The 27364-nt window shown below is 43.5% G+C and overlaps 1 protein-coding gene across 1 annotated transcript in view; it reads left to right on the top strand.

The window, feature by feature from the left end:
• Prim2 (DNA primase subunit 2) overlaps nucleotides 1-27364 on the top strand; it is a 200383-nt gene that overhangs the window by 128650 nt on the left and 44369 nt on the right. Inside the window, exons 9-10 of the mRNA XM_052191894.1 lie at nucleotides 18847-18919; nucleotides 20848-21033. Of these exons, the coding sequence (XP_052047854.1) occupies nucleotides 18847-18919; nucleotides 20848-21033 (259 nt within the window). The remainder of the gene's footprint in view (nucleotides 1-18846; nucleotides 18920-20847; nucleotides 21034-27364) is intronic.

Below are 27364 nucleotides of genomic sequence, written 5' to 3'. Positions count from 1 at the left end.
ACAGGTTAGAATATATAATTTTCAATTTATAACCTTAGAATTACATTTTTTATATCTGTATCAATAATGATCATATGTTCTTAAGGATATATTTGCTGAACGTCGGATATGGCCCCTTAACTGCAATATATTTACAAAAGGGAAAAGAACCAACATTTTTGAACACATGCATATGCAAGTAGAGAAAAGGCAAGTCTTAGGAGAGGGAGCGTATGCACATGGACTAGTTTAGGAACATAAGGTTGGCTCAGCAGTCAGTCACGTGCACAGCTCTTCAAGAAGACCAGCACACCAGAAACCATAGCAGTGGGGCCAAGAGTTCTTTTTTTTTTTTTAATTTTTTTATTCGATATATTTTTTATTAACATTTCAAATGATTTCCCCTTTTCTAACCCCCCACTCCCCGAAAGTCCTGCAAGCCCCCTTCTCTCCCCCTGTCCTCCCACCCACCCCTTCCCACCTCCCCGTTCTGGTTTTACCGAATACTGCTTCACTGAGTCTTTCCAGAACAGGGGGCCGCTCTTCCTTTCTTCTTGTACCTCATTTGATGTGTGGATTATGTTTTGGGTATTCCAGTTTTCTAGGTTAATATCCACTTATTAGTGAGTACATACTATGATTCACCTTTTGAGTCAGGGTTACCTCACTTAGTATGATGTTCTCTAGCTCCATCCATTTGCCTAAGAATTTCATGAATTCATTGTTTCTAATGGCTGAATAGTACTCCATTGTGTAGATATACCACATTTTTTGCATCCACTCTTCTGTTGAGGGATACCTGGGTTCTTTCCAGCATCTGGCAATTATAAATAGGGCTGCTATGAACATAGTAGAGCATGTATCCTTATTACATGGTGGGGAATCCTCTGTGTATATGCCCAGGAGTGGTATAGCAGGATCTTCTGGAAGTGAGGTGCCCAGTTTTCAGAGGAACCGCCAGACTGATTTCCAGAGTGGTTGTACCAATTTGCAACCCCACCAGCAGTGGAGGAGTGTTCCTCTTTCTCCACACCCTCTCCAACACCTGCTGTCTCCTGACTTTGTAATCTTAGCCATTCTGACTGGTGTAAGGTGAAATCTCAGGGTTGTTTTGATTTTCATTTCCCTAATGACTAATGAAGTTGAGCATTTTTTAAGATGCTTCTCCGCCATCTGAAGTTCTTCAGTTGAGAATTCTTTGTTTAACTCTGTACCCCATTTTTTAATAGAGTTGTTCGGTTTTCTGGAGTCTAGCTTCTTGAGTTCTTTATATATATTGGATATTAGCCCTCTATCTGATGTAGGGTTAGTGAAGATCTTTTCCCAATTTGTTGGTTGCCGATTTGTCCTCTTGATGGTGTCCTTTGCCTTACAGAAACTTTGTAATTTTATGAGCTACCATTTGTCAATTCTTGCTCTTAGAGCATACGCTATTGGTGTTCTGTTCAGAAACTTTCTCTCTGTACCGATGTCCTCAAGGGTCTTCCCCAGTTTCTTTTCTATTAGCTTCAGAGTGACTGGCTTTATGTGGAGGTCCTTGATCCATTTGGATTTGAGCTTAGTACAAGGAGACAAGGATGGATCAATTCGCATTCTTCTGCATGCTGACCTCCAGTTGAACCAGCACCATTTGTTGAAAAGGCTATCTTTTTTCCATTGGATGTTTTCAGCCTCTTTGTCGAGGATCAAGTGGCCATAGGTGTGTGGGTTCATTTCTGGATCTTCAATCTTGTTCCATTGATCCTCCTGCCTGTCACTGTACCAATACCATGCAGTTTTTAACACTATTGCTCTGTAGTATTGCTTGAGGTCAGGGGTACTGATTCCCCCAGACTTTCTTTTGTTGCTGAGAATAGTTTGAGCTATCCTGTTTTTTTTGTTATTCCAGATGAATTTGATAATTGCTCTTTCTAACTCTGTGAAGAATTGAGTTGGGATTTTGATGGGTATTGCATTGAATCTGTAGATTACTTTTGGCAAAATGGCCATTTTAACTATATTGATTCTACAGATCCATGAGCATGGGAGGTTTTCCCATTTTTTGAGGTCTTCTTCCATTTCCTTCTTCAGAGTCTTGAAGTTCTTGTCATACAGATCTTTTACATGTTTGGTAAGAGTCACCCCAAGATACTTTATACTGTTTGTGGCTATTGTGAAGGGGGTCATTTCCCTAATTTCTTTTTTTTAAGATTTATTTATTATATGTAAGTACACTGTAGCTGTCTTCAGACAGACCAGAAGAGGGCATCAGATCTCTTTTAGGATGGTTGTGAGCCACCATGTGGGTGCTGGGATTTGAACTCATAACCTTTGGAAGAGCAGTCGGTGTTCTTACCCACTGAGCCATCTCTCCAGCCCCCCCCCCCCCCCAATTTCTTTCTCAGCCTGCTTATCCTTGAGTATAGGAAGGCCACTGATTTGCTTGAGTTGATTTTATAACCTGCCACTTTGCTGAAGTTGTTTATCAGCTGTAGGAGTTCTCTAGTGGAGTTTTTTGGGTCACTTAGGTAGACTATCAATCATGTCATCTGCAAATAATGATAGTTTGACTTCTTCCTTTCCGATTTGTATCCCTTTGACCTCCTTATGTTGTCGAATTGCCTGAGCTAGTACCTCAAGTACAATATTGAAAAGATAAGGAGAGAGGGGGCAGCCCTGTCTAGTCCCTGATTTTAGTGGGATTGCTTCAAGTTTCTCTCCATTTAGTTTGATGCTGACTACCGGTTTGCTGTATATTGCTTTTATTATGTTTAGGTATGGGCCTTGAATTCCTGTTCTTTCCAAGACTTTAAGCATGAAAGCATGCTGAATTTTGTCAAATGCTTTTTCACCATCCACTGAAATGACCAGGTGATTTTTTTCTTTGAGTTTGTTTATGTAGTGGATTGCATTGATGGATTTCTGTATATTGAACCAACCCTGCATTCCCGGGATAAAGCCTACTTGATCATGGTGGATGATCGTTTTGATGTGTTCTTGGATTCGGTTGGCAAGAATTTTATTGAGTATTTTTGCATCGATGTTCATAAGGGAAATTGGTCTGAAGTTCTCTTTCTTTGTTGGATCTTTGTGTGGTTTTGGTATCAGCGTAATTGTGGCTTCGTAGAAGGAATTGGGTAGTGTTCCTTCTGTTTCTATTTTGTGGAATAATTTGAAGAGTATTGGTGTTAACTCTTCTTTGAAGGTCTGATAGAATTCTGCACTGAAACCATCTGGTCCTGTGCTTTTTTTGGTTGGAAGACTTTCTATGACTCCTTCAATTTCTTTAGGCATTATGGGACTGTTTAGATGATCTATTTGGTCCTGATTTAATTTTGGTATTTGGTATCTGTCAAGGAAATTGTCCATTTCCTCCAGATTCTCCAGTTGTGTTGAGTACAGGCTCTTGTAGTAGGATATGATGATTTTTTGGATTTCCTCAGTTTCCGTTGTTATATCTCCCTTTTCAGTTCTAAGTTTGTTAATTTGGATACTTTCTCTGTGCCCTTTGGTCAGTCTGGCTAAGGGTTTATCTATCGTGTTGATTTTCTCAAAACCAGCTCCTGGTTTTGTTGATTCTTTGTATGGTTCTCTTTGTTTCTACTTGATTGATTTCAGCCCTGAGTTTGATGATTTCCTGCCTTCTACTCCTCCTGGGTGAAATAGCTTCTTTTTGTTCCAGGGCTTTCAGGTGTGTCATTAAGCTGGTAATGTATGCTCTCTCCATTTTCTTTTTGGAGGCACTCAGGGCTATGAGTTTTCCTCTTAGCACTGCTTTCATTGTGTCCCATAGATTTGGGTATGTTGTGTCTTCATTTTCATTGTGTTCTAAAAAGTCTTTAATTTCTGTCTTTATTTCTTCCTTGACCAAGGTATCATTGAGTAGAATATTGTTCAATTTCCACGTGTATGTGGGTTTTCTGTTGTTTTTGTTGCTATTGAAGACCACTTTTACTCCATAGTGATCTGATAGGAGGCATGGGATTAGTTCGATCTTCTTATATTTGTTGAGGTCTGTTTTGTGACCAATTATATGGTCGATTTTGGAGAAGGTACCATGAGGTGCTGAGAAAAAGGTATATTCTTTTGCTTTAGGATAGAATGTTATATATATATCTGTTAAATCTAATTGGTCCAAAGCTTCAATTAGTTTCATTGTGTCCCTGTTTAGTTTCTGTTTTCCTGATCGGTCCATTGAGGAAAGTGCAGTGTTGAAGTCACCCACAATTATTGTGTTAGGTGCAATGTGTGCTTTGAGCTTTAATAAAGTTTCTTTTACGAAAGAGGGTGCCCTTGCATTTGGAGCATAGATGTTCAGGATTGAGAGTTCTTCTTGTTGTATTTTTCCTTTGACCAGCAAGAAGTGTCCCTCAGAGTCTCTTTTGATGACTTTGGGTTGAAAGTCAATTTTATCTGATATTAAAATGGCTACTCCAGCTTGTTTCCTGAGACCATTTGCTTGTAAAATTGTCTTCCAGCCTTTTACTCTAAGGTAGTGTTTGTCTTTGACCCTTAGGTGTGTTTCCTGTAAGCAGCAAATGTAGGGTCCTGTTTACGTATCCAGTCAGTCTATGTGTTTTTATTGGGGCATTGAGTCCATTGATGTTAAGATATATTAAGGAATAGTGATTGTTACTTCCTGTCATTTTTGATGTTATTTTTTAAATTTGATTGGTTAACTTTTTTTGGGTTTGATGAAAGGTTACTATCTTGCTTTTTCCAGGGTGAAGTTTCCCTCCTTGTATTGGTGTTTTCCTCCTATTATCCTTTGTAGGGCTGGGTTTGTGGATAGATATTGGGTAAACTTGGTTTTGTCATGGAATATCTTAGTTTCTCCGTCTACGGTGATTGCGAGTTTTGCTGGATATAGTAGTTTTGGCTGGCATTTGTGTTCTCTTAGAGTCTGCATGAGATCTGCCCAGGATCTTCTAGCCTTCATAGTCTCAGGTGAAAAGTCTGCTGTGATTCTGATAGGTCTTCCTTTATATGTTACTTGGCCTTTTTCTCTTACTGCCTTTAATATTCTTTCTTTGTTTAGAACATTTGGTGTTTTGATTATTATGTGATGGGAAGTATTTCTGTTCTGGTCCAGTCTGTTTGGAGTTCTGTAGGCTTCTTGTATATTCATGGGCATCTCTCTCTTTAGGTTAGGGAAGTTTTCTTCCATAATTTTATTGAAGATATTTGCTGGCCCTTTAAGTTGTAAATCTTCACTCTCATCTATGCCTATAATCCTTAGGTTTGGTCTTCTCATTGTGTCCTGGATTTCCTGGATATTTTGGGTTACAAGCTTTTTGCATTTTGCATTTTTTTTAACTGTTGAGTCCATGGTTTCTATGGTATCGTCAGCGTCTGAGATTCTTTCTTCTATCTCTTGTATTCTGTTGTTGATATTTGCATCTATGTCCACTGATTTCTTCCCAAGGCTTTCTATCTCCAAAGTTGTCTCCTTTTGAGTTTTCTTAGTTGTTTCTACTTCTGATTTTAGATCCTGGATGGTTTTGCTTAGCTCCTTCACTTGCTTGTTTGTGCTTTCCTGTAATTCTTTAAGAGCTTTTTGTGTTTCCTCTTTCATGACCTCAGCCTGTTAACCAAAGTTCTCCTGTATTTCTTTAAGTGTTTTTTGTGTTTCCTCATTATTGGCTTTTGTATTCTCCTGGATTTCTTTCAATGATTTTTGTGTTTCCCTTGCAAGGGCTTCTAACTTTTGATCCATTTTCTCCTAAATTTCTTTAAGTATGTCCTTCATGTGTTCCTGTACCAGCATCATGACCAGTGATTTTAAATCCAAGTCTTGTTTTACTGGTGTGATGGGGTATCCAGGACATGCTGGTAAAGGAGAATTGGGTTCAGATGTTGCCATATTGCCTTGATTTCTGTTAGTGACGTTCCTGCATTTGCCTTTTGCCATCTAGTTCTCACTGGTGTTAGTTGGTGTTGTCAAAGCTGCCCCTTCCCAGGTGGACCAAGAGTTCTTAATCCAAGGTGAAGTTAGATATAGCTTGCTACCAGGGTCTCTGAAGGACTTTGGAAAGGCTTGGCCCCGATATAACAGTGTCCAGAGGCAATAGATCATAAGGCTTTAAACGTTCTTGATGGTGAAATCCATTGCTGGGTTAGTAACTGAACCTCTGGCGTCCCAGAGGTTATATTTTATATTAGACACGCACCTACCCCCTTCTCTTTCCCTCCCTTTTTCTCTTGTGTGTGTGTGTCTGTCTGTCTGTCTGTGTGTGTGTGTCTGTGTGTGTGTCTGTTTCCTGGAAACTTCAAAGAGAATAGCCTTACCTATCATACTTTTGTCTCAATGGCATTCTGTTTCACCTTAGGCTCAAAGCAATGGAGTCAGTTAACCCTTCAGAAATCATGACCCAAAATAAATATCTCCGGCCTTATGGTAATCTTATGAAGTATTGTAACAGTGGAAAGATGACTCACATGGGTGAGCTTGTAAAAGCTACTCTTCCAGGGTTGTGGTAAAGCATTCTGGTAACTGAAGGTCATGAGAGTCATAAAGGGAGGGCAGGTCCTTTACTTGGTGTGGATTTTGTCTCTGTGTTTTCCAATGGTCTTAGGAGATCCCTGTGAAAGGGTCATGTAACACACCCCAAAGGGGCTGTGCCTCACAGCTGAGCAGCTTACCTGTGCAGGAGTATAGCAAAGACTGCACAGAGGAGGGACAGTTGAAGTTCCCCAGTTGACTAGGACCCTCCTTCTTCATCCAAGTGCTAAGATTACAGGTATGCGACTCCGCCCTTTATGGCAACTGTGCAGGTGTGAACAAGAATGGCCTCCATATATATTTGCATGTATAGTCTCCAGTTGATAAATTGTTTGGGAAGGATTAGGAGGTGTAGCCTATTGGAGTAGATGTGTCCTTATTGGAGAGGGTGTGTTTGTGGGGTGGGCTTTGAGGCCTTAAATCCCCTCACTTCTGATAGTCCTGTTGCCTATGGGTCAGGATGTAAAGCTCTCAGTTACTGCTCTACCACCATGCCTGTCTGCTTCCTGCCATGATAACAATGGACTAAACCTCAAAAACTGTAAGCAGCTCCCCACCCCAAAATGTTTTCCTTTATAAGTTGCCTTGGCCATGACCTCTCTTCATGCAAATAGGACAGTAACTAAGACAGCAACATTATCAGAACAGCCATTTTTAGTTAATTATCTATTTGTGTGGTAATTGTCTAGAATGCAGTCTCTATGAGAGTAAAGACTTTTTCCATCTCGTTTACCTTTGTTTCTCCGTTAAACAGTGACTGTTGTAGTGAGACCCCAGTGACCACGTGAATCTAGTGCGTGGGTGAATGATAGAAACACTTTGAGCTCTACACTTTTGCAATTCATTCACTTTTCAAAGTTGCTAAATACTGAGTCTGAATGAGATCGTAGTTTGTTGATGATATGCTATGTCTTAAACCCAGAGCCTTTCTCATGGTAACCAAGTATCTACCTTAGTCCTGAGATTTATCTTAGGCCCATAGTCACAGAGCTTTTAGTCATTTCCATTTCCACACTTTATCTTCTCAGGCAGGAGTTTTGTCTTTGTGACTTATATCCCATAGACTAATATTTAAGTAACAAAACTGTTAGGATTTGAATGCCTGAAACAGAACCCTTAGACATGAGGAGACTTCAGTGACTGTTTCAGGATTAAAGGAAAGTGCATTATATGATTCTTTGAGCTGTGACTTTTAGTAAAATTCTCATTAGCTGTCTCCACACCTTTTGCCTGACCACCCCACCACTGCTCATGTTGAGTAATCAGAAAAGCCTACATAATCTTCCCACACACAGTATCCTTACTATCTGTGAACAGTGGGAGGGGTTGTCTTAGGATGCCATTAACAGGATTCCAGCCAGAAGCATCCTGTGCTCTGGAAGCTACTGGTGAGAGAAGAGGAGCCTGCCATCACTTTCCTGTGTTGATTGTTGCTGAGGCCTACATTGCTGGGGTGACGGGGGTGAAGAAATGGCAGACACAGCTCAGAAGAGCGAGGACTGGGTGGGCTTGCGTTCTGATGGAGACCAGCAGTGGCAGCTGCGGCCTCTGTGTTTATTATGTACGGCATACAGTAGAGGGCATGGGGTGGCTGATCTGAGCAAGGGTCTCTGTAGGGTCGATCTCAGGGTAGTCATCCAGGAGGAGGGCCATGCGCTTGATGGCTTTGTTACACTGGTTTTAGCTGAAGGTCAGCCTTTGGCCAACATTGTACTCAAGCAGGGGACAACTTTGCCATTCCCTCAGCCTTACCTTTGGAAGGCTTTGTCACCCCATGGGTCTGAGGCAGTGGGGTCTTTGACATGGCCATTCTTGTGTCAGCAATACACATTCACTCGGGACTTTATCTGTTCTCAACAAGGTCTGCAGGAAGTTCATTCTTCCAGCCTCCTCTTGTTCACTTGTACCCCAAGGCGCCCTTCCTTAGTCCTGGTGTCCTGAACCAGAGCCAAGCAGCCTGCCCCAGACCCTCCTTTACTGAACATCACACCACCACAGTATGCACCAAGAATAAAAGGAGTGTAAGGCATTTACTAATGCAGGCAGAGAGATTTGTTGATGGCCTTGTATGGATTGTATGACTCATGCACATGCGCACACACACATGTATATTAGTATATATCATATTTTTATGGCATGTGTGTGTGTATGTGTATATATATATATATATATATACATACACATAAACATATACACATATGTGTGTGAGTTTGTGTACAAGAGAGAGTAGCAGACTTATAGACATACATTTTGTAATCAAGTGGGCCTCAAGACTCGGGTTCCAGGTGTACACAGGGATGCCCTCCCTGAATTTTACGTTTGAAGCAGACTTTAAAGAGAAACGCACCTATTTAAGGCTATCGTTTGCTGAGTTTTGACAAATGTAGGCTTGCTGATATTTTTGTCAGAAGCACAACATGCAGAATTCAGTTTCATTGCAGTTTATTGGGTTGTTGTGGTTATACATCGGAATAAGCAAAACGCGGGCCACACGGGAGCCACGCAGGCAACTGGAGTAAAGTAGCAGCAGCAGCAGCAGCAGCAGCAGCAGCAGCAGCAGCAGCAGCAGCAGCAGCAGCAGCGAGAGCCCGCTCTCACCTTGCTTTCCCCAGTGCGCCTCCTGCTCGCCAGAAACACAGACTGCATGTTGTACTGCATGTTGTCTGATGATAGGTTTCTGAGCAGACTCTTTAAAAATAAAATTGAGTAAAATTCATGCTTGTGGAAAAATAATTTATATTCAATTTTGACCGAACTTTATTGATTGTGTTCTCATTTGGAATAACTGCCAGGAAACTCACCTGGGCTAAACACAAGTCAGGTACCATTTACCAGGGATTTAGCTGCAAAAGGAAACTCATTTCGATTTCAGTGGTGACAGCTGCTGAATGAGTTTTCTTGCGGTGTCTTTCGCAGCAGGAAATGACATGTTGGGACTCTGTCTTCAATGATTTCCTCCCCATCCAACAAATCCATGCTGCAGGGGGATTTGCTTTCTAAATGTCTGAACAGCCTAGCTTATGTAGACAGAATGGTCTTTTTAAAAAATTATTTTATTTTATTTTTTTAAATGTCTAAAGTAGGTAAAATTGTGATTGCAAAATGGATATCTGTGTGATATGCAGAAAACCTGTCTCCTCTTTCTGAAATTGTTTTCCTCTGTGCAGTGACACAGCTGGCTTTATTTGACAGGGTCAGACCAGAGCTCGGGATTCCATACCTAACAAATGACGTAAGCCATTACCGTTGATTTTGGTAGATGCCTTAACTCACCTTTCATGGCCCAGACCAACGTGGTTCCTGACCCACCAGCTGGTTCAGATCCCTTGTGCTTTCTTTGCTGATTTCCTGTTTTATATCATCGTGAAAATGATAAACTCACACCTGCCTGACGAGGGGTGGGGGTGGGATGGGGTGGTGGGGTGGTGGGGTGAGTCGGGTGAGTCATGCTGACCTCCAGGTTCTGTGGTGCTGGGGAGCACATGACTGGGGGGCAGTGGGTTCTGTATGTTGTGCCTCAGAATCTATCTGATGAGGAAAGGCATTCCTGGAAGACGGGAGAGCAAGGCTCTTACTGTGGTGTGCATCGCAGCTGCACTCCACGCCTTCTTGTATGTGAGAGAAGGACAGGCAGTAGCAGTTGCATGTCGAGGTAGTAGACCAGGCTAGCCCCAGATTCACAGATAGCAATGTGTGGGAGCTTGGTTCTCTCCAGTTGAACCTGTTTAGTTCACCCCCTCTAATCCCAATCCCCAAATTGCTTATGGCAAAGTATGTTGAATATGTCTGACACCCGGTTTTCAAGTATGTCTTAGAAACAAGCTCTTCTGCAGTAGATTGAAGGCCTCCCCTCCCTCGGCCCAGCTGTAGATGATGCTATATGCCCAGGAGCCTCAGCAGTGTTAGTTTGCAGCCTGTGACTGGTCTGTGAGTGTGCCTACCTAGCCTAGGATCACTAGACTGTCCCTTGTCATTGTGCGCATGTGCAGCAGTGCCCTTAGTAAAACCACAGTGGGAATCACATGTGTATTTTAATATTGCATGCATAAAAGTAATTTTAATGATGTCTTCTTCATATCCAGAATATGATTTTAGTGTATAATTGACATACCAAAGTACTAATGAAATATTTTATATTATCTCATGGTAAGTATTTGAAATCAAGAGTACATTATAGTTACTATTAAATATCTTAATCAAGAACAGGGAAAATTTAAGTGCTCAACAGTCACATTTGGCTGGTGGTTTCTAGCTAATATAAACAGAGAATTTCTACTTTTTATATGTCCAAGGTGAGTAAAACTGATTGAATGAAGTTGGATTGCATTCGAAGCTGAAATATTACCTTTTGGAAATGTCCCAAAAGACTAAATGTTCCTTTAACGATAGATTAAAAGCAGCAGCAACAACAACAACAACAACACCTAAAACTTTACAGATATCAGGCATCAAAGGACGTGCATCTAAGTGCTTCTACCTCAAGGTTAAATATTTCTAGTGATGAACTAAAAAGTAGATTCTTGTACTCACTGGAAGAGATCAGTAAGAATAGAAAACTGAAACAGTAGCCATGAGCTGTGAACTATGTTTACCTTTATGGGGGCAGAGGCAAGGGGAGCTCTGTGAGTTCAGAGACAGCGTAGTCTCTCTTGTGAGATACAAGCCAGCCACGGCTTTTAAAAAGAAGACCAAACCAAAGAAATAAAACAATCAAAGCATATTTAGGTCTAATACATTTAGGCCTTGGTGAAGGTGATTACAACTTAGGATCACGGTATAGTGAAGTTTACAAAGCCCCTGATCTTCATGCCTACCTTTGATGGCGCTACCTGGATTCACTTTATATCCCCTGCCTATCACAGAACTAGATGAAATCCAGGACTGCAAGATCCTGAGAGTCCTGTTTACTTCTTGTTATCTGAGCCTTCATGACTGCCCCGCGCAAACTCGGCTGGGTGCCACACACGGAAGAGCTGCAGCCAAGTCCCACCAGTGGCAAATGCGACCAGTTTTTACTCCTACCCACCCTCTGAGAAGGAGACCAGTGGAGACATAGTCACCCTGGCCAGCTGATGGTCCTCGTGTTTATAAGGTTGAGGGCTGATGACGTGTCAGGGTGCAGCTGGGGGCTGGTGTGTGAGGGAACAGCTGGGGGCTGGTGTGTGAGGGTGCATCTGGGGGCTGGTGTGTGAGGGTGCATCTGGGGGCTGGTGTGTGAGGATGCATCTGGGGGCTGGTGTGTGAGGGTGCATCTGGGGGCTGGTGTGTGAGGATGCATCTGGGGGCTGGTGTGTGAGGATGCATCTGGGGGCTGGTGTGTGAGGGTGCAGCCGGGGGCTGGTGTGTGAGGGTGCATCTGGGGGCTGGTGTGTGAGGGTGCATCTGGGGGCTGGTGTGTGAGGGTGCATCTGGGGGCTGGTGTGTGAGGGTGCAGCCGGGGGCTGGTGTGTGAGGGTGCATCTGGGGGCTCGTGTGTGAGGGTGCAGCCGGGGGCTGACGTTCATCCTGTGCTTGTCATCAGTGCCACAGCATGAGAAGATCTTCCCCACCCCGAACCAGCTTGTCTTGCTGGGAGAACCACAGATCCACTTTTGTATACTTTATGTTTGTTTTTTTCCCCAACTCTCAGTTTCCACAATTCAATAAATGTTCCCACTGAGGGTCTAAGTGTCCAGTTTCCATGAGTACACTCAATGGGACTTACATTTCTGTTGCTTTCACAAAGTCCAGAAGGTCTGCCTGTCACTTGGGATTCAAGGAGCGGGGGCAAGCACAGATGTGTTTTCCATGTCTATCACTTTAGATACTCATGGCTTATTTATTTAGAGAGTCATGTTTTCTGTATATTAGGTATCTGTATGAGTGTTTTGGAAACCCGTACACCAGTGTTTCTGTGACTGTGCTCTTGTCTCAGTCATCTGTCACACCCCTACTCCCCACTACTGCATGGACTTAACTGGGCTAAAGGTAAGTTTACCCTGTACATTTGGCTACATAAATAGAGGTTTGGGATTGTGATAGTTAATCTTAATTGTCATCTTGACAGGGGACAAGTCTCTGGGCATGTCTGTGGGGCATTGTCTAGAAGAGGTTAGTCCCTGGGAATCCCTGTGAGGAATTACCTAGTTAGGTTAGCCAAGTTAGAAGAGCCTCTGTGGAGGCCGGTGGCAGCAGCCCTTGGGCTGAGCAACATTTCTTGTTCTTGTTTTGTCTTATAACTTAGAAATTAGGATTTGTTATGTAAGGACAGTAACTGAGATGTGGGAGAAACCTGTTTGCATCTGAACGTCTAATAGCATTCTTAAAGGAGTCCATCCTGGGTTTTAAGCAAAGGTCAGTTTTGTGAAGACTGGTAGCAGGTTCATTTTGCCGGCCCACAGCACTGTTACATTTTAGCCAGAGGATACTCAGTCCTTACAACCAGCATCCCCAGTGCATCTGAATACCCATGGGGCCACAGCCTTGCTGTTTTTGCTACTTTTTTGTAACTCCAAAAAGCACACCTAGTTCACCCTGGGTGCCTTTTACCATCTGCTCCAGCCAGTAAAAGGTAATGTGCATTGGGATTCCTAGCCTTTCCCCGTACTAGTTAATCAAGAATTATGAATGAACCAATGAATAGTTTGTCTTTTTCAATTTGTATTTATGGCAAATTGGTGTCTCAGATAAGAAATAGAGATCCATTTTCAGGACTCCCTGGTTAGTTAATCAAACATTTCTCTTACTATTTGGCATGATAATGATTATGGACACAGTATGAATTTTGTGGACCATTTAATTGGTCTTTTAAAATTTGTTTTTGGAGGAAATGACATATTATGACACAAAAGGTTAGGAATATAATTGATTTTAACTTGTTGAAACTGAACAGTGGTGAAAATGAATCGTCTTCAGAATGAATATTTTCTGTTGGATCTGCATGTGTGCTGTTATTCAACAATTAATGGAAAACAAAACAAAACCATGAATTGGAAAGAAAGCTCAGAAGAGAGGTGAGGGAAGAGTGCAGTGATGTAATTTAATTGTTATAATCTCAAAATAAAAAGGTAATAAAAAGAAAAGAATGCTATCACTGTTTCTCTTAATCTAATATAACCACCATGACATATTTATAAAACTAATGTACTATTTTAAAATCACAAAATAAGAATACACCTCGAGTTACCCACCGCAGTGTCGACAGGCTTTCCTTTAGAAGCGTTGTGGTGATGAGGTTGGTGGCACTCTGGGCATAGTGAGACATGCGCCCCTCACGTTTCTTGGTTACCCACAACCGTCATCTTGAGAAGCATCCCTTCAGCACTCTGTGCAAAAGCCAAAATTGCTGTGCCATGAGCTATTGTGAATTAAGCGTTTTCATTCTTCGAGGCAACTTTGCTTGCTTGCGTTCTGTTCGTATCTTGATCTTTGAGTGCCTGTCAGTGCTTTTCCGTGGGGAAACAGAGTCAGTCCTGGAACTGCTCCGGTGACCTAAGGGATGCCACCAGTTACCTTCATTCTTGGGACCAAAAATACACGACAAACACCTTCTCGGGGAACCTTGATTTCAGCCCATGGGTTCAGTGTGGCAGGGAAGGTGAGGCAGAGTTTGTGGTGCAAGAACATGTGGAGAGGTTCCTGACATCCCGGCTGACCAGGATGCAGAGACCCCGAGCAGGGCCAGAGGTGGGGAGGTGGGCGTTCCCTTCACAGTCCACCCTTAGTGATGCTCGAATTCTTGTCAGGCTTGCCATACATAAAGGTTCCCTGGCTTCCAAAATAGATTGGGCATCCAGAGGTCTGTTGGTCTCCCTCCCTCCCTCTGTCCCCTTCCTTCCCCTCCCTTCCCCTTCCTTCCCCCTCCCTCTCTCCCCTTCCCCTCTCCTTCCCTCCCTCCTTCCCTCCCTCCTTCCCTCCTTCCCTCCCTCCCTCCCTCCCTCCTTCCCTCCTTCCCTCCTTCCCTCCTTCCCTCCCTCCCTCCCTCCCTCCCTCCCTCCCTCCCTCCCTCCCTCCCTCTGTCCCCTCCCTTCCCCTCCCTTCCCCTCCCTTCCCCTCCCTTCCCCCTCCCTCTCTCCCCTTCCCCTCTTCCTCCCTCCCTCCCTCCCTCCCTCCCTCCCTCCCTCCTTCCATCCCTCCCTCCCTCCCTCCCTCTGTCCCCTCCCTTCCCCTCCCTTCCCCTCCCTTCCCCCTCCCTATCTCCCCTTCCCCTCTTCCTCCCTCCCTCACTCCCTCCCTCCCTCCCTCCCTCCTTCCCTCCTTCCCTCCTTCCCTCCTTCCCTCCTTCCCTCCTTCCCTCCCTCCCTCCCTCCCTCCCTCCCTCCCTCCCTCCCTCCCTCCCTCCCTCCCTTTCTCCCATATCTAGGTGTGTCAAGGGTGTCAGAGGTTGAGCTCTGGCCACTGGACTTGAAGGCATCTGGCATTACTTGCTAAGCCAAGTAATTACTGGCCTGAGCTGTGGGTGACATTTTTAGCTTTCAAGCCAGAGCGGAACTTTTCATGATTTTGAACTTACATTAAAAATTCTTTTAGTGTTATATTCAAATTGAAGTTTTATTTCATTAAAATAGGTTTTCTCTGTTGAAGGTGAATTTGTATCTTGGAAGCATTCAAGTAACTGAGCTATAAATCCCCTGTGATTCTTGTCTGTCTTCTCCCCTAAATTATATCCATTCCTTTCCAGAAAAATCTAAATTCATCTGTTGAGATAGATAAGTTAAGCTGTCACCTTCCCTGGCCTAGATGTAATGGTGCCTAAAATATTCTTCCAGATAGTTTTTACTGTCCAGTTTCTCTCCTTTCTGCTGCTCATTTTTCCACTCTGCTTCTTTAAGTGAAAAGAAGTTTTAAGTAAACACTGGTTGTGTCAGTTTGGTGCTCAGAGATTTTCAAGGGTTTCCCGTTGCCCACAGAGCAGGGATCCAAGGGTTTCTCATCAGCTGTCTTCTGCTTCCCATGCCAGCTCTGTCCCAGCCAGGGTACGTAGTCTGGAGTGTCCGGGTCCTCACTGGTTAGCATACAAAGAGTCCTTACCTTACTGTGGGTGAGAAGGGAAATCACACCCCCAATTCCACTTTGCCATCACTTGAAGTGGATTCCACCTGAGCCATACCTGGCCTTTCAGTTTTGGGAGCTGGATGTATACGCTGCATGTCTTCTCTCTGGTGTGCTATAATTCTCTTTGCCTTTACCCTTTTTTCTTGGAAATTAGCTCATTTGTATATTATAATATTAAGACTGATGCATTTTATATAATTATAATTTATAATTGTCATATGTATATGTATATAATTTAGAAGATATATTTATATCGATCTATATATCTATATATGCAAAAATGGTGATCAATTATATAAAATGCATAATATGTGTATATATATCCCAAAATATATAAAATGTATGAATGTAAACATGTGTTTGTGTGTGCTGTGTGTGTGTGTGTTGTGTGTTGTGTGTATATTTTTCCGCTCTCTGGACTGACTTCATTCCTTGCTGTGTAGTTCAGAATAGCCTCAAATCCCAAATCCCTTTACCCTGCTAGGCTGCAGGTGTGCCGCTGTGCCCTGCCTGTTCCTTTGTTATTTCTTAAACTCAGTGTGCCACATTAATCTGGCTAAGACAAGTTCCTGTGGTATAGGAATTATTTGACTGTGTTTTATCAATAACCATCTATAATTACATCTCTATATCATTTTACCACTACCTCTGTATTTGCAAATAGTTCTTGTAGATGGTTGCACTCACCATTTTTATTTATGCATATGGATACTGAGGTTTACGGGGTCAGAGGCACAAGCTAGCCCCTTGCTGTTTGCCTATTGTCTGTTCCCTGGGAAAGAATGTAATTGCTCTGCTGTATAAGACTATCCATCCGTTACTGCTTTTTACTAGCACATTGAATAAAGCCATTTCATGTGCTTTCTCCAGCATTTCTAGTCATCTGACACCAGTTATTCCATTTTACAAATGAGAATGATGGCAAGTCAGAGTCATTACGTGACTTCCAGTTGTAGAACTGGTGACTTAACACCCAAAGCGAGGACGGTCTTCAGACTCTGCTATTTCTATTACCCTATGGTGCTTCTCTGCTTTACTGTAAGATTAGGAAGAGTTTTTATTCTTGGGATTTTATGGAAATAATGGTCTTTATGCTCACATAAGAGTCTAAAATGAGCTGGGGAGATGGCTCAGTGGATAAAACATACATTACACATGCATGTGGACTGGAATTCAGATCCTGAGCATCCACAGACACACCTGGCCTGCCGGCCATGGCGGCTGCCGGCAATCCCTGCACGAGGTAAACTGCTAACTGGCCGAGTCAGGGAGGTCCACATCCAGATGTTACCTCCCGCCTTCACATACATGTGTACACACACACCTGGGAGCCACCCTCACATGTGTGAACCTAGGTGCACATACATTGTACAAACATACACCTGCCAGAACAGTGTAAACCATTAAAGTAGCAGCAGTGGGTTTCCTGTAGCATGATCTTTGTCTGCATCATGTCAGGTGTCACTGGTGGAATGTGCCAGAGAAAATCATACGTTACTTCCAGAAGAAGGAGACTGCGGGAAGGAGACCGTTACACTTAGGTCTGACAGCATCCCAGCACACTGCTGTGGGCTTGTCCCGTAGCTGTTGCCTAATCAATGGAACTAACCGATTGTGGAAACAGCAGCTGCTTAAAGAGCATTGTGCAGTTCTGCAGGGAAAGAAAAAGAGACAGGAAGTAGAGTCTGGAATTCTTTATGATTAACTCCACTTTGTCTCTAGCATTTTCTTTAGTTACATCTCTCTAAGCCATGAGTTGACTGGATACACTTCTCTATGGAATACAGCAGCTGCTCTTTGTTGTGTCAAACTGAATACCATAGTAACTTTGTTTATGGGGTTGGACATGGGAAGTAGATCTTGTCATGGATATGAGAGATTACAGAAAATGAATGGCCTCAGACAGTGCATGTCAACTGGTGTTTCCACCTTTGTAACTAACACCCCAGAGCTGTGTATGACTGGAAGAGGAGGACAGACTCCGGAAGAATGGGATGAGGAGACCAGTCTGCGTTCGGCTGGCTGCACAGCACTCTTGGGTTCGGATGCTAAGGCATTTCTAATTTCCTCACTTGCTAGTGTGAGCTAGGTGTTCTCTCGGAATGGCTGTGAGGATCTAATTAGAGACTGCACTTAGAGATTCCATGCACACTTAAGCACTTCAGTATTTTAATGCACAGGACTGCTACTGCATGTCAGGTCTTTAACAAAGATGATGTTTGGCTTTCCGTTCGGACCCTCCTGCAGCACTGACAGCAGGTGTCATCGGCTCCATTTGACAGAGAAGAAGCGTGGGATGCCAAAAGGCTGAAGGGCGATCTGTGCTCAGGGATCTGTGGGCAAAGGGTGTTTTCTCTCAGGCACTCCCCTCTTGTTTTGGGTCTGCTGCAGCCTTCCTTCCTTCCTTCCTTCCTTCCTTCCTTCCTTCCTTCCTTCCTTCCTTCCTTCCTTCCTTCCTTCCTTCCTTCCTTCCTTCCCTTCTTTTATTAGATATATTCTTTACTTACATTTCAAATATTATCCACATTCCTTGTTTTCCCTCCTGAAAATCCCCTAACCCAGCAGGCCCCCTCCCCCCTGCTCACCAATCCACCTACTCCTGCTTCCCTGTCCTGGTATTCCCCTATACTGGGGCTTCAAGCCTTCTCAGGACTAAGGGCCTCTCCTCCCTTTGATGTCTAACAAGGCCATTCTCTCCTGCATAGGCAGCTGGAGCCATGGGTCCCTTCATGTGTACTCTTTGGTTGTTGATTAAGACACTGGGAGCTCTGGGGGTACTGGGTGGTTCAAATTGTTGTCCTTCCTATGGGTCTGCAAACTCCTTCAGCTCCTTGGGTCCTTTCTCTAGCTCCTCCATTGGGGACCCTTGTGCTCAGTTCAATGGCTGGCTGAGAGTGTCCCCCTCTGTATTTGTCATGCACTGGCAGAGCCTCCCAGGTGACAGCTATATCAGACTCGCACTTGTTGGCATCCACAATAGTGTCTGGGTTTTGTAACTGTATATGGGATGGATCCCTAGGAGGGGCAGTCTCTGGATGGCCTTTCCTTCAGCATTTCTAATGGGGCTTAATTGGCAGGCCTAAGTTTTTCCAGTGTAGAAACTTGTAAGACATGAAAGTGCTGCCCTGGGTTAGGAGTCAGGAAATCTAGGCTGTTACTACATTGTGTATTACTATTAAGTAATTCATTTCATATGTCTTATTAAATACATATAAATTACTTGGCTTTCTGCTAAATTTCATGTGTAGAATGTTGTCTTACTATAACTTCGATTTTCACTAAAAATTTACTTTGAAGAGATAAAAGTATTTACAAATCTCATTTTAGCATTCGGTTCTGTCTTTGTTTTTCAGTCATTCTTACACTGGCCAAGATTATAGTACGCAGAAGAACACCGGGAAGATTTCCTTAGATCAGATTGATTCGGTAAGCTCAGCCCTGCTCAGACTTGTCTCCAGTGGAGAGCCTTGGTTGGGAAGCTGGCAGAGCGGTGCCTGACTGGCTGCTTGCTGCTCACTGTAAGGAAGAAGCTCACTTCTTATAACACGACTCTTTATTTTTTAATTGTAAGAAAACCAAATTTAAGGGAAAATTGTTTACAATCTTTTAGTTAGTTTCGAGGATAGAACTTAGTGTTCTTTCTTTATTTTTTTTTTGTTTATTTTTGTTTGTTTGTTTGTTTTTGGTTTTTTGGAGACAGGGTTTCTCTGTGTAGCCCTGGCTGTCCTGGAACTCACTCTGTAGACCAGGCTGGCCTCCAACTCAAAAATCCGCCTGCCTCTGCCTCCAGGAGTGCTGGGATTACAGGCGTGCGCCACCACCGCCTGGCGAACTTAGTGTTCTTTACAGAGAGACATTAGGTGCTCACTAGAGGGAGCAGCCAAGTCAAGCAAGGCAGGCCTGGTCTGGTCCTCCTGTTAGGATTAGCTGGCAAGTCTGCCCAAGGAGAGGTCAGGCCCTGGGCGGAAGGGTATAGCTGAGGAAGTTAGCGGGAACGAGGAAGGCTGGGATGGAAAGTGAAAACGTTGAGTTAAAGCCAGGAAATGACAATTAAATTTTTAAAAGGAATTATTTTATTTATTTTATGTATATGACTACACTGTAGCTGTCTTCAGACACACCAGAAGAGGGCATCAGATCCCGTTACAAATAGCTGTGTGCCACCATGTGGTTGCTGGGATTTGAACTGAGGACCTTTGGAAGAACAGTCAGTGCTCTTAACCACTTAGCTATCTCTCTAGCCCCATGATATTTTAGTTTTGACATTAACACAAAGACCTGTGTTTTTTAAAGTATTGGCTAAACATTTATTTGAATTTTATCTCATCTAATGCTCTTCAGTAAGCAAACTGTAGATATTCGAGTTATAGACTGCTCCTGGTCATTGACCTTCCCTGAGTTGTCCCAGGTCAGCCTCAAACCGAGGATGAGGAATTACCAAGAAGCCACTCTTCAAACATGGCATTCTATGTGATTTTGCTAAGTCAGTTCTCTTGAAAAAGTTACAGAAATGAACAGAGGAGCTGTTTTCCAATTGCTGAGACAGGCGGAGTCAGGGGTGGAGCAGGGTTCAGACCGCAGAACTTAGCCAGCAGGCGGAGAGCCGGTGAGATGGCCTGGTTGGTCATGTGCTTGCTGTGTGTGAGGACTTGCATTGGGGTCGCCAGCATTCACCTAGAAAGCTGCACGTGCTGGTCTGGGCCGCAGTCCCAGCACCGGGGGAGGAGATGCAGGCACCTTAGAGGCTGCCGCCGGCCAGTTGGGTTACTCAAACAGGGAGCTCCATGCTCAGCGACAGTGAGAGAGGAAGACACCCAAACAACAGTGTGCGCACCGCACACCCGCACTAAATACAAACAGAAATCTCGATCCCTGCGATGATGAAGTCATTTTGCATCCTGACTGTGGCAGTGGATGTCCAAACCTCTACATGACGTGACGTGTACACAGAAGTATATGCACAGCTGCGGGACTCTGAGGAGACAGTGGGACACGTCCATGCTGTACTTGCCTGTCATGCAAGACGTTTTGTCTGAGGAAAACGGGGGACATGCTATGTCTCTTTGTATTATTTCTTGCAACTAATAATGTGAATCACTAGTTATCCAAAGGAAAGATTTTAAAAAGAAGCAAGGGAAACAGATATTATGTAACCCAGTGTGCTCAAAGTATTACCAGCCTTACTTTTACTTATTATAAAATATTAAGTCTTGCTTATAATCACAGTAATATAGGAATGTTTTCCATGGCTTATGTTACTTATTCTGGTCAGGTCAAGTTTACAGTCACAGCAGATATGATACGGGGTCTAGTACATGTTCGGCATTACCAAAACTTGCTTTTTTGTCTCGTAGCTTTCTACAAAATCCTTCCCGCCTTGTATGCGTCAGCTGCACAAGGCACTGAGGGAAAACCACCACCTTCGTCACGGGGGCCGGATGCAGTACGGCCTGTTCCTCAAGGGCATCGGGCTGACACTGGAGCAGGCGCTGCAGTTCTGGAAGCAAGAGTTCATCAGAGGGAAGATGGACCCAGACAAGGTAATGCCGAAAGGCATAGAGCAAATGAAAGGGTCAGTCTGAAACTACACTGTCGCTGTCTTCAGACATGCCAGAAGACGGCATTAGATCCCATTACAGAGGGTTGTGAGTCCCCATGTGGTTTCTGGGAATTGAACTCAGGGCCTCAGGGCCTCTGGAAGAGTAGTCAGTGCTTTTGACTGCTGAGCCGTCTCTCCAGCCCCAATATCTGTTTTAAAATATGCACCAAAACACAGGTGAAAGTATAAAAGGTACATGTATCTTAGTTTATATAAAAAGAAATTCACATCTTTTCTTTCTCTTTTTAATTTGATCTAATCTTTTTTTTTTTTAAACAGTCCATATTTTATCCCCGTCCTGGTCCACCCTCTGACTGTTCAGCATCTCATACTTCTCCCCCACCTCACCAGACCTCCCCACTTCCTGGGGCCTCAAGTCTCTTAATCTAGCAAGTGCCAAAGGCCCCGGCAGGGTGTCCTGTCAGTTAGCATGTTAGCAGTGGGTCGAGCCTGCTTCCTGAGCTGTGTTTCTGTAAGGTTGTGTGCGTGTGCACGCGCCCTCTGAAGGTCAGAAACGCTCATGGAAGCTCCCTGCGAAATCAGTTCAAGTGCTTTCTCTCAGGCTGTGCTCAGTCTCTAGAGCCGATATTTCAATAGCCAGCACTATAGACCCTAGCAACCACCCTAGCAACAATCTAGAGCATCAAGTTCTCAGCCCACTCCTCAGTTCCTTCTCTTTTCTACTAATATCAGATGGGAAAATTTTGTCTAGAAATATGTTTTCTGTCTCTCATGTCATACACTGCATGAGAAAAAGTTTGTGTCGATTTTTGATTTGCTTCTTCTGGATAAAAAGAACTTAATGTTTACATGAAGGAATACCAAGCACTGTCTCAGGTTAGCTTTTAGAGCTGCCGTAACAAAATTCCAAGTCCAGTGGCTTAAACAACAGATACTAAGATTCTCGTGGTTTTGCAGTTTGGAAACTCAAATCAGGGTGTTGGCTGATTCCACTGCTTCTGAGGCTTGGCCCTGTGGCTTGAGGGCCTGTTCATGGGTCTGCTCTCTGTGTGATTGCCACAGCCTTCGCCCACTGCTGCTGCTGCTGCAAGGACTGCCGTTGTGCTGCATTAGCTGCATTAGCGTTTTATTAACCTTGCCTGCAGTCTTTTTTTTTTTTAATTTTTTTATTTGATATATTCTTTATTTACATTTCAAATGATTTTCCCTTTCTTGAATCCCCCCTCCCTGAAAGTCCCATAAGCCCTCTTCCCTCCCCCTGTTCCCCAATCCACCCCTTCCCGTTTCCCTGTCCTGGTAATCCTCTACACTGCTGCACGTAGCCTTTCCAGGACCAGGGGCCTCTCCTTCCTTCTTCTTGGGCATCATTTGATATGTGAATAGTGTCTTGGGTATTCCAAGCTTCTAGGCTAATATCCACTTATCAGTGAGTGCATACCATGAGTGTTCTTTTGAGACTGGGTTACTTCACTTAGGATGATATTCTCCAGTTTCATGCATTTGTCTAAGAATTTCATGAATTCATTGTTTTTAATGGCTTAACTCCATTGTGTATATATACCACATTTTCTGTATCCATTCCTCCGTTGAGGCACATCTGTGTTCTTTCCAGCTTCTGACTATTATAAATAGGGCTGCTATGAACATAGTGGAGCGTGTATCCTTATTACATGCTGGGGAATCCTCTGGGTATATGCCCAGGAGTGGTATAGCAGGATCCTCCGGAAGTATCATTCCCAGTTTTCTGAGGAACTGCCAGACTGATTTCCAGAGTGGTTGTACCAGCCTGCATTCCCACCAGCAGTGGAGGAGTGTTCCTCTTTCTCCACGTCCTCACCAACACCTGCTGTCTCCTGAGTTTTTAATCTTAGCCATTCTGACTGGTGTAAGGTGAAATCTCAGGGTCGTTTTGATTTGCATTTCCATGATGACCAAGGATGTTGAACATTTCTTTAGGTGCTTCTCGCCATTCGATATTCCTCAGGTGAAAATTCTCTAAAAACCCCATTTTTTAATTGACTTGACTCTCTAAAGTCTACCTTCTTGAGTTCTTTGTATATATTGGATATAAGCCCTCTGTTGGATGTAGTGTTGGTAAAAATGTTTTCCCATTTTTTGGGGTGGTGTTTTGTCCTTTTGACAATGTCCTTTGCCTTACAGAAACTTAGTAATTTTATTGACTTAAATACCCGACTCTCTTCAATGGACAGATCAGAGAAACACAAACTAAACAGAGATACAGTTAAACTAACAGAAGTTTTGGACCAAATGGATTTAATAGATATCTATAGAACATTTCATCCTAAATCAAAAGTATATACCTTCTTCTCAGCCTCTCATGGTACCTTCTCCAAAATTGAACATATAATTGGTCACAAAACAGACCTCAACAGATATAAGAAGATTGAACTAATCCCATGCCTCCTATCAGATCACTATGGAATAAGAGTGGTTTTCAATAGCAACAAAAACAACAGAAAGCCCACATACACATGGAGGCTGAACAATACTCTACTCAATGACACCTTGGCCAAGAAGAAATAAAGAAAGAAATCAGAGACTTTTTAGAATTTAATGAAAATGAAGGCACAACATACACAAATATTTAGGACACAATGAAAACAGTGCTAAGAGGAAAACTCATAGCTCTGAGTGCCTCCAAAAAGAAGCTGGAGAGAGCATACACTAGCAGCTTAACAGCACACCTGAAAGCTTTAGAATAGAAAGAAGCAAATACACCCAAGAGGAGTAGAAGACAGGAAATCATCAAACTCAGGGCTGAAATCAACCAAGTTGAAACAAAAAGAGCTATCAACAAAACCAGGAGCTGGTTTTTTGAGAAAATCAACAAGATAGATAAACCTTTAGCTAGACTAACCAGAAGGCACAGAGAAATTCCAAATTAACAAAATCAGAAAATAAAATGGGAGATATAGCAACCCAAACCGAGGAAATTAAAATTATCAGATCCTACTATAAAAGCTTGTAGTCTTAAAGGCACATTCTCAGAACAGAATACAGTCACATTTGAGATCAGGGCTTTGGCTTAAGAACTTTACAATGACATGACTTGTCTGTAACGTGTGTTATTATACACTTTATTTAAAGACCTGGCTCTGTGTGTGTGTGGGGGGGGGGGGCGCCATCCCACACATGTGGAAGTGGGAGGAAGACTGCAACCCTAATTAAAATAAATGTCCACATAAAGCATTTATGTGGAATGCAAAGCCACTTTAGGTGAAGTGAAATGTGGAGGTAGATTGTTCTAGAAAATATTAATCTGGGTCTGAAGGACATGAACATGGAGTCAGAAGGAGGCGGCAAGCGTTTCCGCTCACCCTTTCCTGTCCGTGGCCTGTGTGCCGGCCTGGTCCATCCACTGTTGTCTGGCGTTAGGGCTCATTGTGGTCTTGGCTGTTGTCACTAAGGAGTTTCTGCTTCTCCGCTTGCTTTTGGATTTGATTTTTTACAGATACTTTCAGAGGATCAGCTTTGAGCATCGGTAGTTACATCATTCCTAAGAGAACAACATTTTGTTGTGAGTTAATATCCAGTAGCCCAAAAGCTTTACAGTATAGCTCACTCCAGGGAATTAGCTTTAGAGTGTAGACTTTAGCCTTAGTTGTAACGGTTGTATTAATATGTGTGATGGATTAAAAATTTATAAACAAAGCCTCTTGTCAGGGCCAGGCACTTGAAAATGGCATGTAAGTTGTCAAATACAATACTTTGGTTTATAAGTGACTTTCACAAGAGATATAGATGTTTTGAATCTCATATTTCTTAAATAGTTTTTTATATTTCTGGCATAAATATATCATGCTTTATGGAAATAAATGTACTTAAGTAATCATAATGCATGTTTGAGGAGCTTCGTTTTTTAATTTAATTTAAGCTTTTTACTTATTCACTTTACATGCTCTTTCCTGCCCCTCACCCCCGCCCAGCCCCTACCACCCTTTCCCACAATCTTTCTCCTCTGAGCAGGTGGGGACCCCACTGCCCCCCCCACACACACTTCAAGTCTCTGCAAGGCTAGGCTCTCTGCTCCCACTCAGGCCAGGCAAGGCAGCCCAGCAGGTCGAGCATATCCCACAGACAGGCAATGGCTTCTGGGATAGCCCCCCCCCCCACTCCTCTTGTTCAGAACCTGCATGATGTGCAGGCCAAGCTCTACATCTGCTGCATATGAGCGGGAGGCCTAGGTCCAGCCGTGTGTGCTCTTCGGTGGGTGGGTTAGACTCTGAGGGGCCCCAAGAGTCCAGGTTAGCTGACTCTGTTGGTCTTCTTGTGGAGTCCCTATCCCTTTCAGGGTCCACAGTCCTTTTGAGGAGTTTTCTTAGTTATAATTTTTGAATTTTACATGGTCAGTTGTCTACCTGAGGAAAAGCCTCACCTTGTGTACCATTATACATTCAATTTATCAAACTTTTATTAAAGTGTGAGAAAACCTAGCACTAAACTATTGTTTTAGTTAGAACTTGGTCATTAAATCTCTCAGTCACTAGGATTAAGTTGTTTGGTAATTGTAACGCATTCACACTACTGCGTCCGCAGCTGGAGTGCCTGCAGTGGTGTGGATCTCAGCTGTCTTCCCCGGCTCAGCTGGACATCAGCATTTAAGTGGCTGCAGTTTGTGGCCCTTGCACGCCATATGCAGGGTCCATGACTTGTTGTTGTGATCGAGCTAAGAATCATTTCACACTATTTCATTTGTCCGAGACACCAACAGGTAATGAGATAGGATAGACTTGAATTGTTCAGCTTACTACGACTTTCTCAAAATTAATTTTTTAACTTATTCACTTTACATCCTGCCCTCCCTCCCCCCAGTTACTTGATGTGTGTGTGTGTGTGTGTGTGTGTGTGTGAGAGAGAGAGAGAGAGAGAGAGAGAGAGAGAGAGAGACAGAGAGACAGAGAGAGACAGAGAGAGACAGAGAGAGACAGAGAGACAGAGACGGAGAGACAGAGAAACATCTGGGCACAGGGCCCACAGTTTGTGTTTTCAGAACCTTCCACATGCAGGTGGTGGTCACCAGGTTAGATTGAGAAAATTTGTTTTGGGAACTACCCTTAACAAATTCAAGTTGTTAACTGGCTTATCCAACAAATAGCCACTGCGAGGCTTCAGCCCTCATTTGTTAGGTCTGCCTCCGTGGGCAGTTTGGGCATAATGATCTGTCCTGTGTCAATAATCCATCCATACATTTAAAAGCCCGCTACATGCCAGTCCTAGTAAATGCCAAGTGAGTATGTACAGCAGAGTGTCTCAGCTAATGTACTGCTAATGAATCTCCAATACACTGCAGTATCGATCCCATGAGCCCTTGGGGAAGCTAGGCCGGACCTGGGGTATCATAGCTCACCGCCTTCCATTCTAAGTAGTGCCTTCCTTTCACTCTAGAATGTTTTCTGAACATCGTTCTCTCTGTGCCAAGTGACAAGAGAGGGTAGGAAAGAACTAACGGAGAGCGCAGGCATGGACTCAGGCAAGCGTATTCTTTCTGCCGTGTACAAGCTATATAACTCTGTTAGGGTTTTCCAGTGGGAAAGAACTAGTAGAATGACTGTGTTAGAAGGGGCTGTATTGGGCTGGCGTATTCAGCACTGTCTGGGCAGTCCAGCAGTGGCCCTCTCATTCTGGAGAGGCTGAGAACCCAGTAGCTAGCTCTTCAGCCCCCCAGGCTTCATGCTCCAGAGCCCTAAACTGGTGCCAAGGGCTTAGAGATTCCCAGAGAACTCTTCCACATCGGAAGAGTGAAGAAGCAGGGTTCTTATACCAGCAAAGGAGCACCACAGCAGTAGCAGCAGCAGCCCCAAGGTAGATGAACTTGCTAGCCAGAGTGAAAGAAAGTGGAAAATCCCCAAGCTTTTTAAAGATTTTTTTTTTTCTTCCTTAGACCTCCTTAGATTTGTGCTGGCGTTGGAAGATGCCTCACACATTTAGGTCGGGTCTTCCAGCTTTGACTAACTTGACTACGGTAATTCCTCACAGGTAAACACTTCTCGCTCAGCTTTCCTGTCTCCTCCTCCCTTAAGTCAACTGGACACAGACTTCCTCACATAACTCATGCATTCCATTACAGCTGTTGCTGAACATCTGAGTCTGTCCAGGGCCCTTGTCAGAAGTGAGGAATACAGTCTCAGGTCCTAGTCTCTGAGATCACCGTATGGGAGGGGGGAGGTGTTCGTAAAGGAACAACCAGTGTTTTAAAAAATGTTAAACTATAGCCTGGCAGTTTGACCACTTGTTGACGCCTGGTGTTTGGCAGGCAATATAGTTATTATTGTATATTTGATTTTATAATC

This window comes from Apodemus sylvaticus, chromosome 9 (assembly GCF_947179515.1).
Source record: "Apodemus sylvaticus chromosome 9, mApoSyl1.1, whole genome shotgun sequence".
Taxonomy (NCBI): domain Eukaryota; kingdom Metazoa; phylum Chordata; class Mammalia; order Rodentia; family Muridae; genus Apodemus; species Apodemus sylvaticus.
This window is presented reverse-complemented; position numbering and strand designations above follow the sequence as displayed.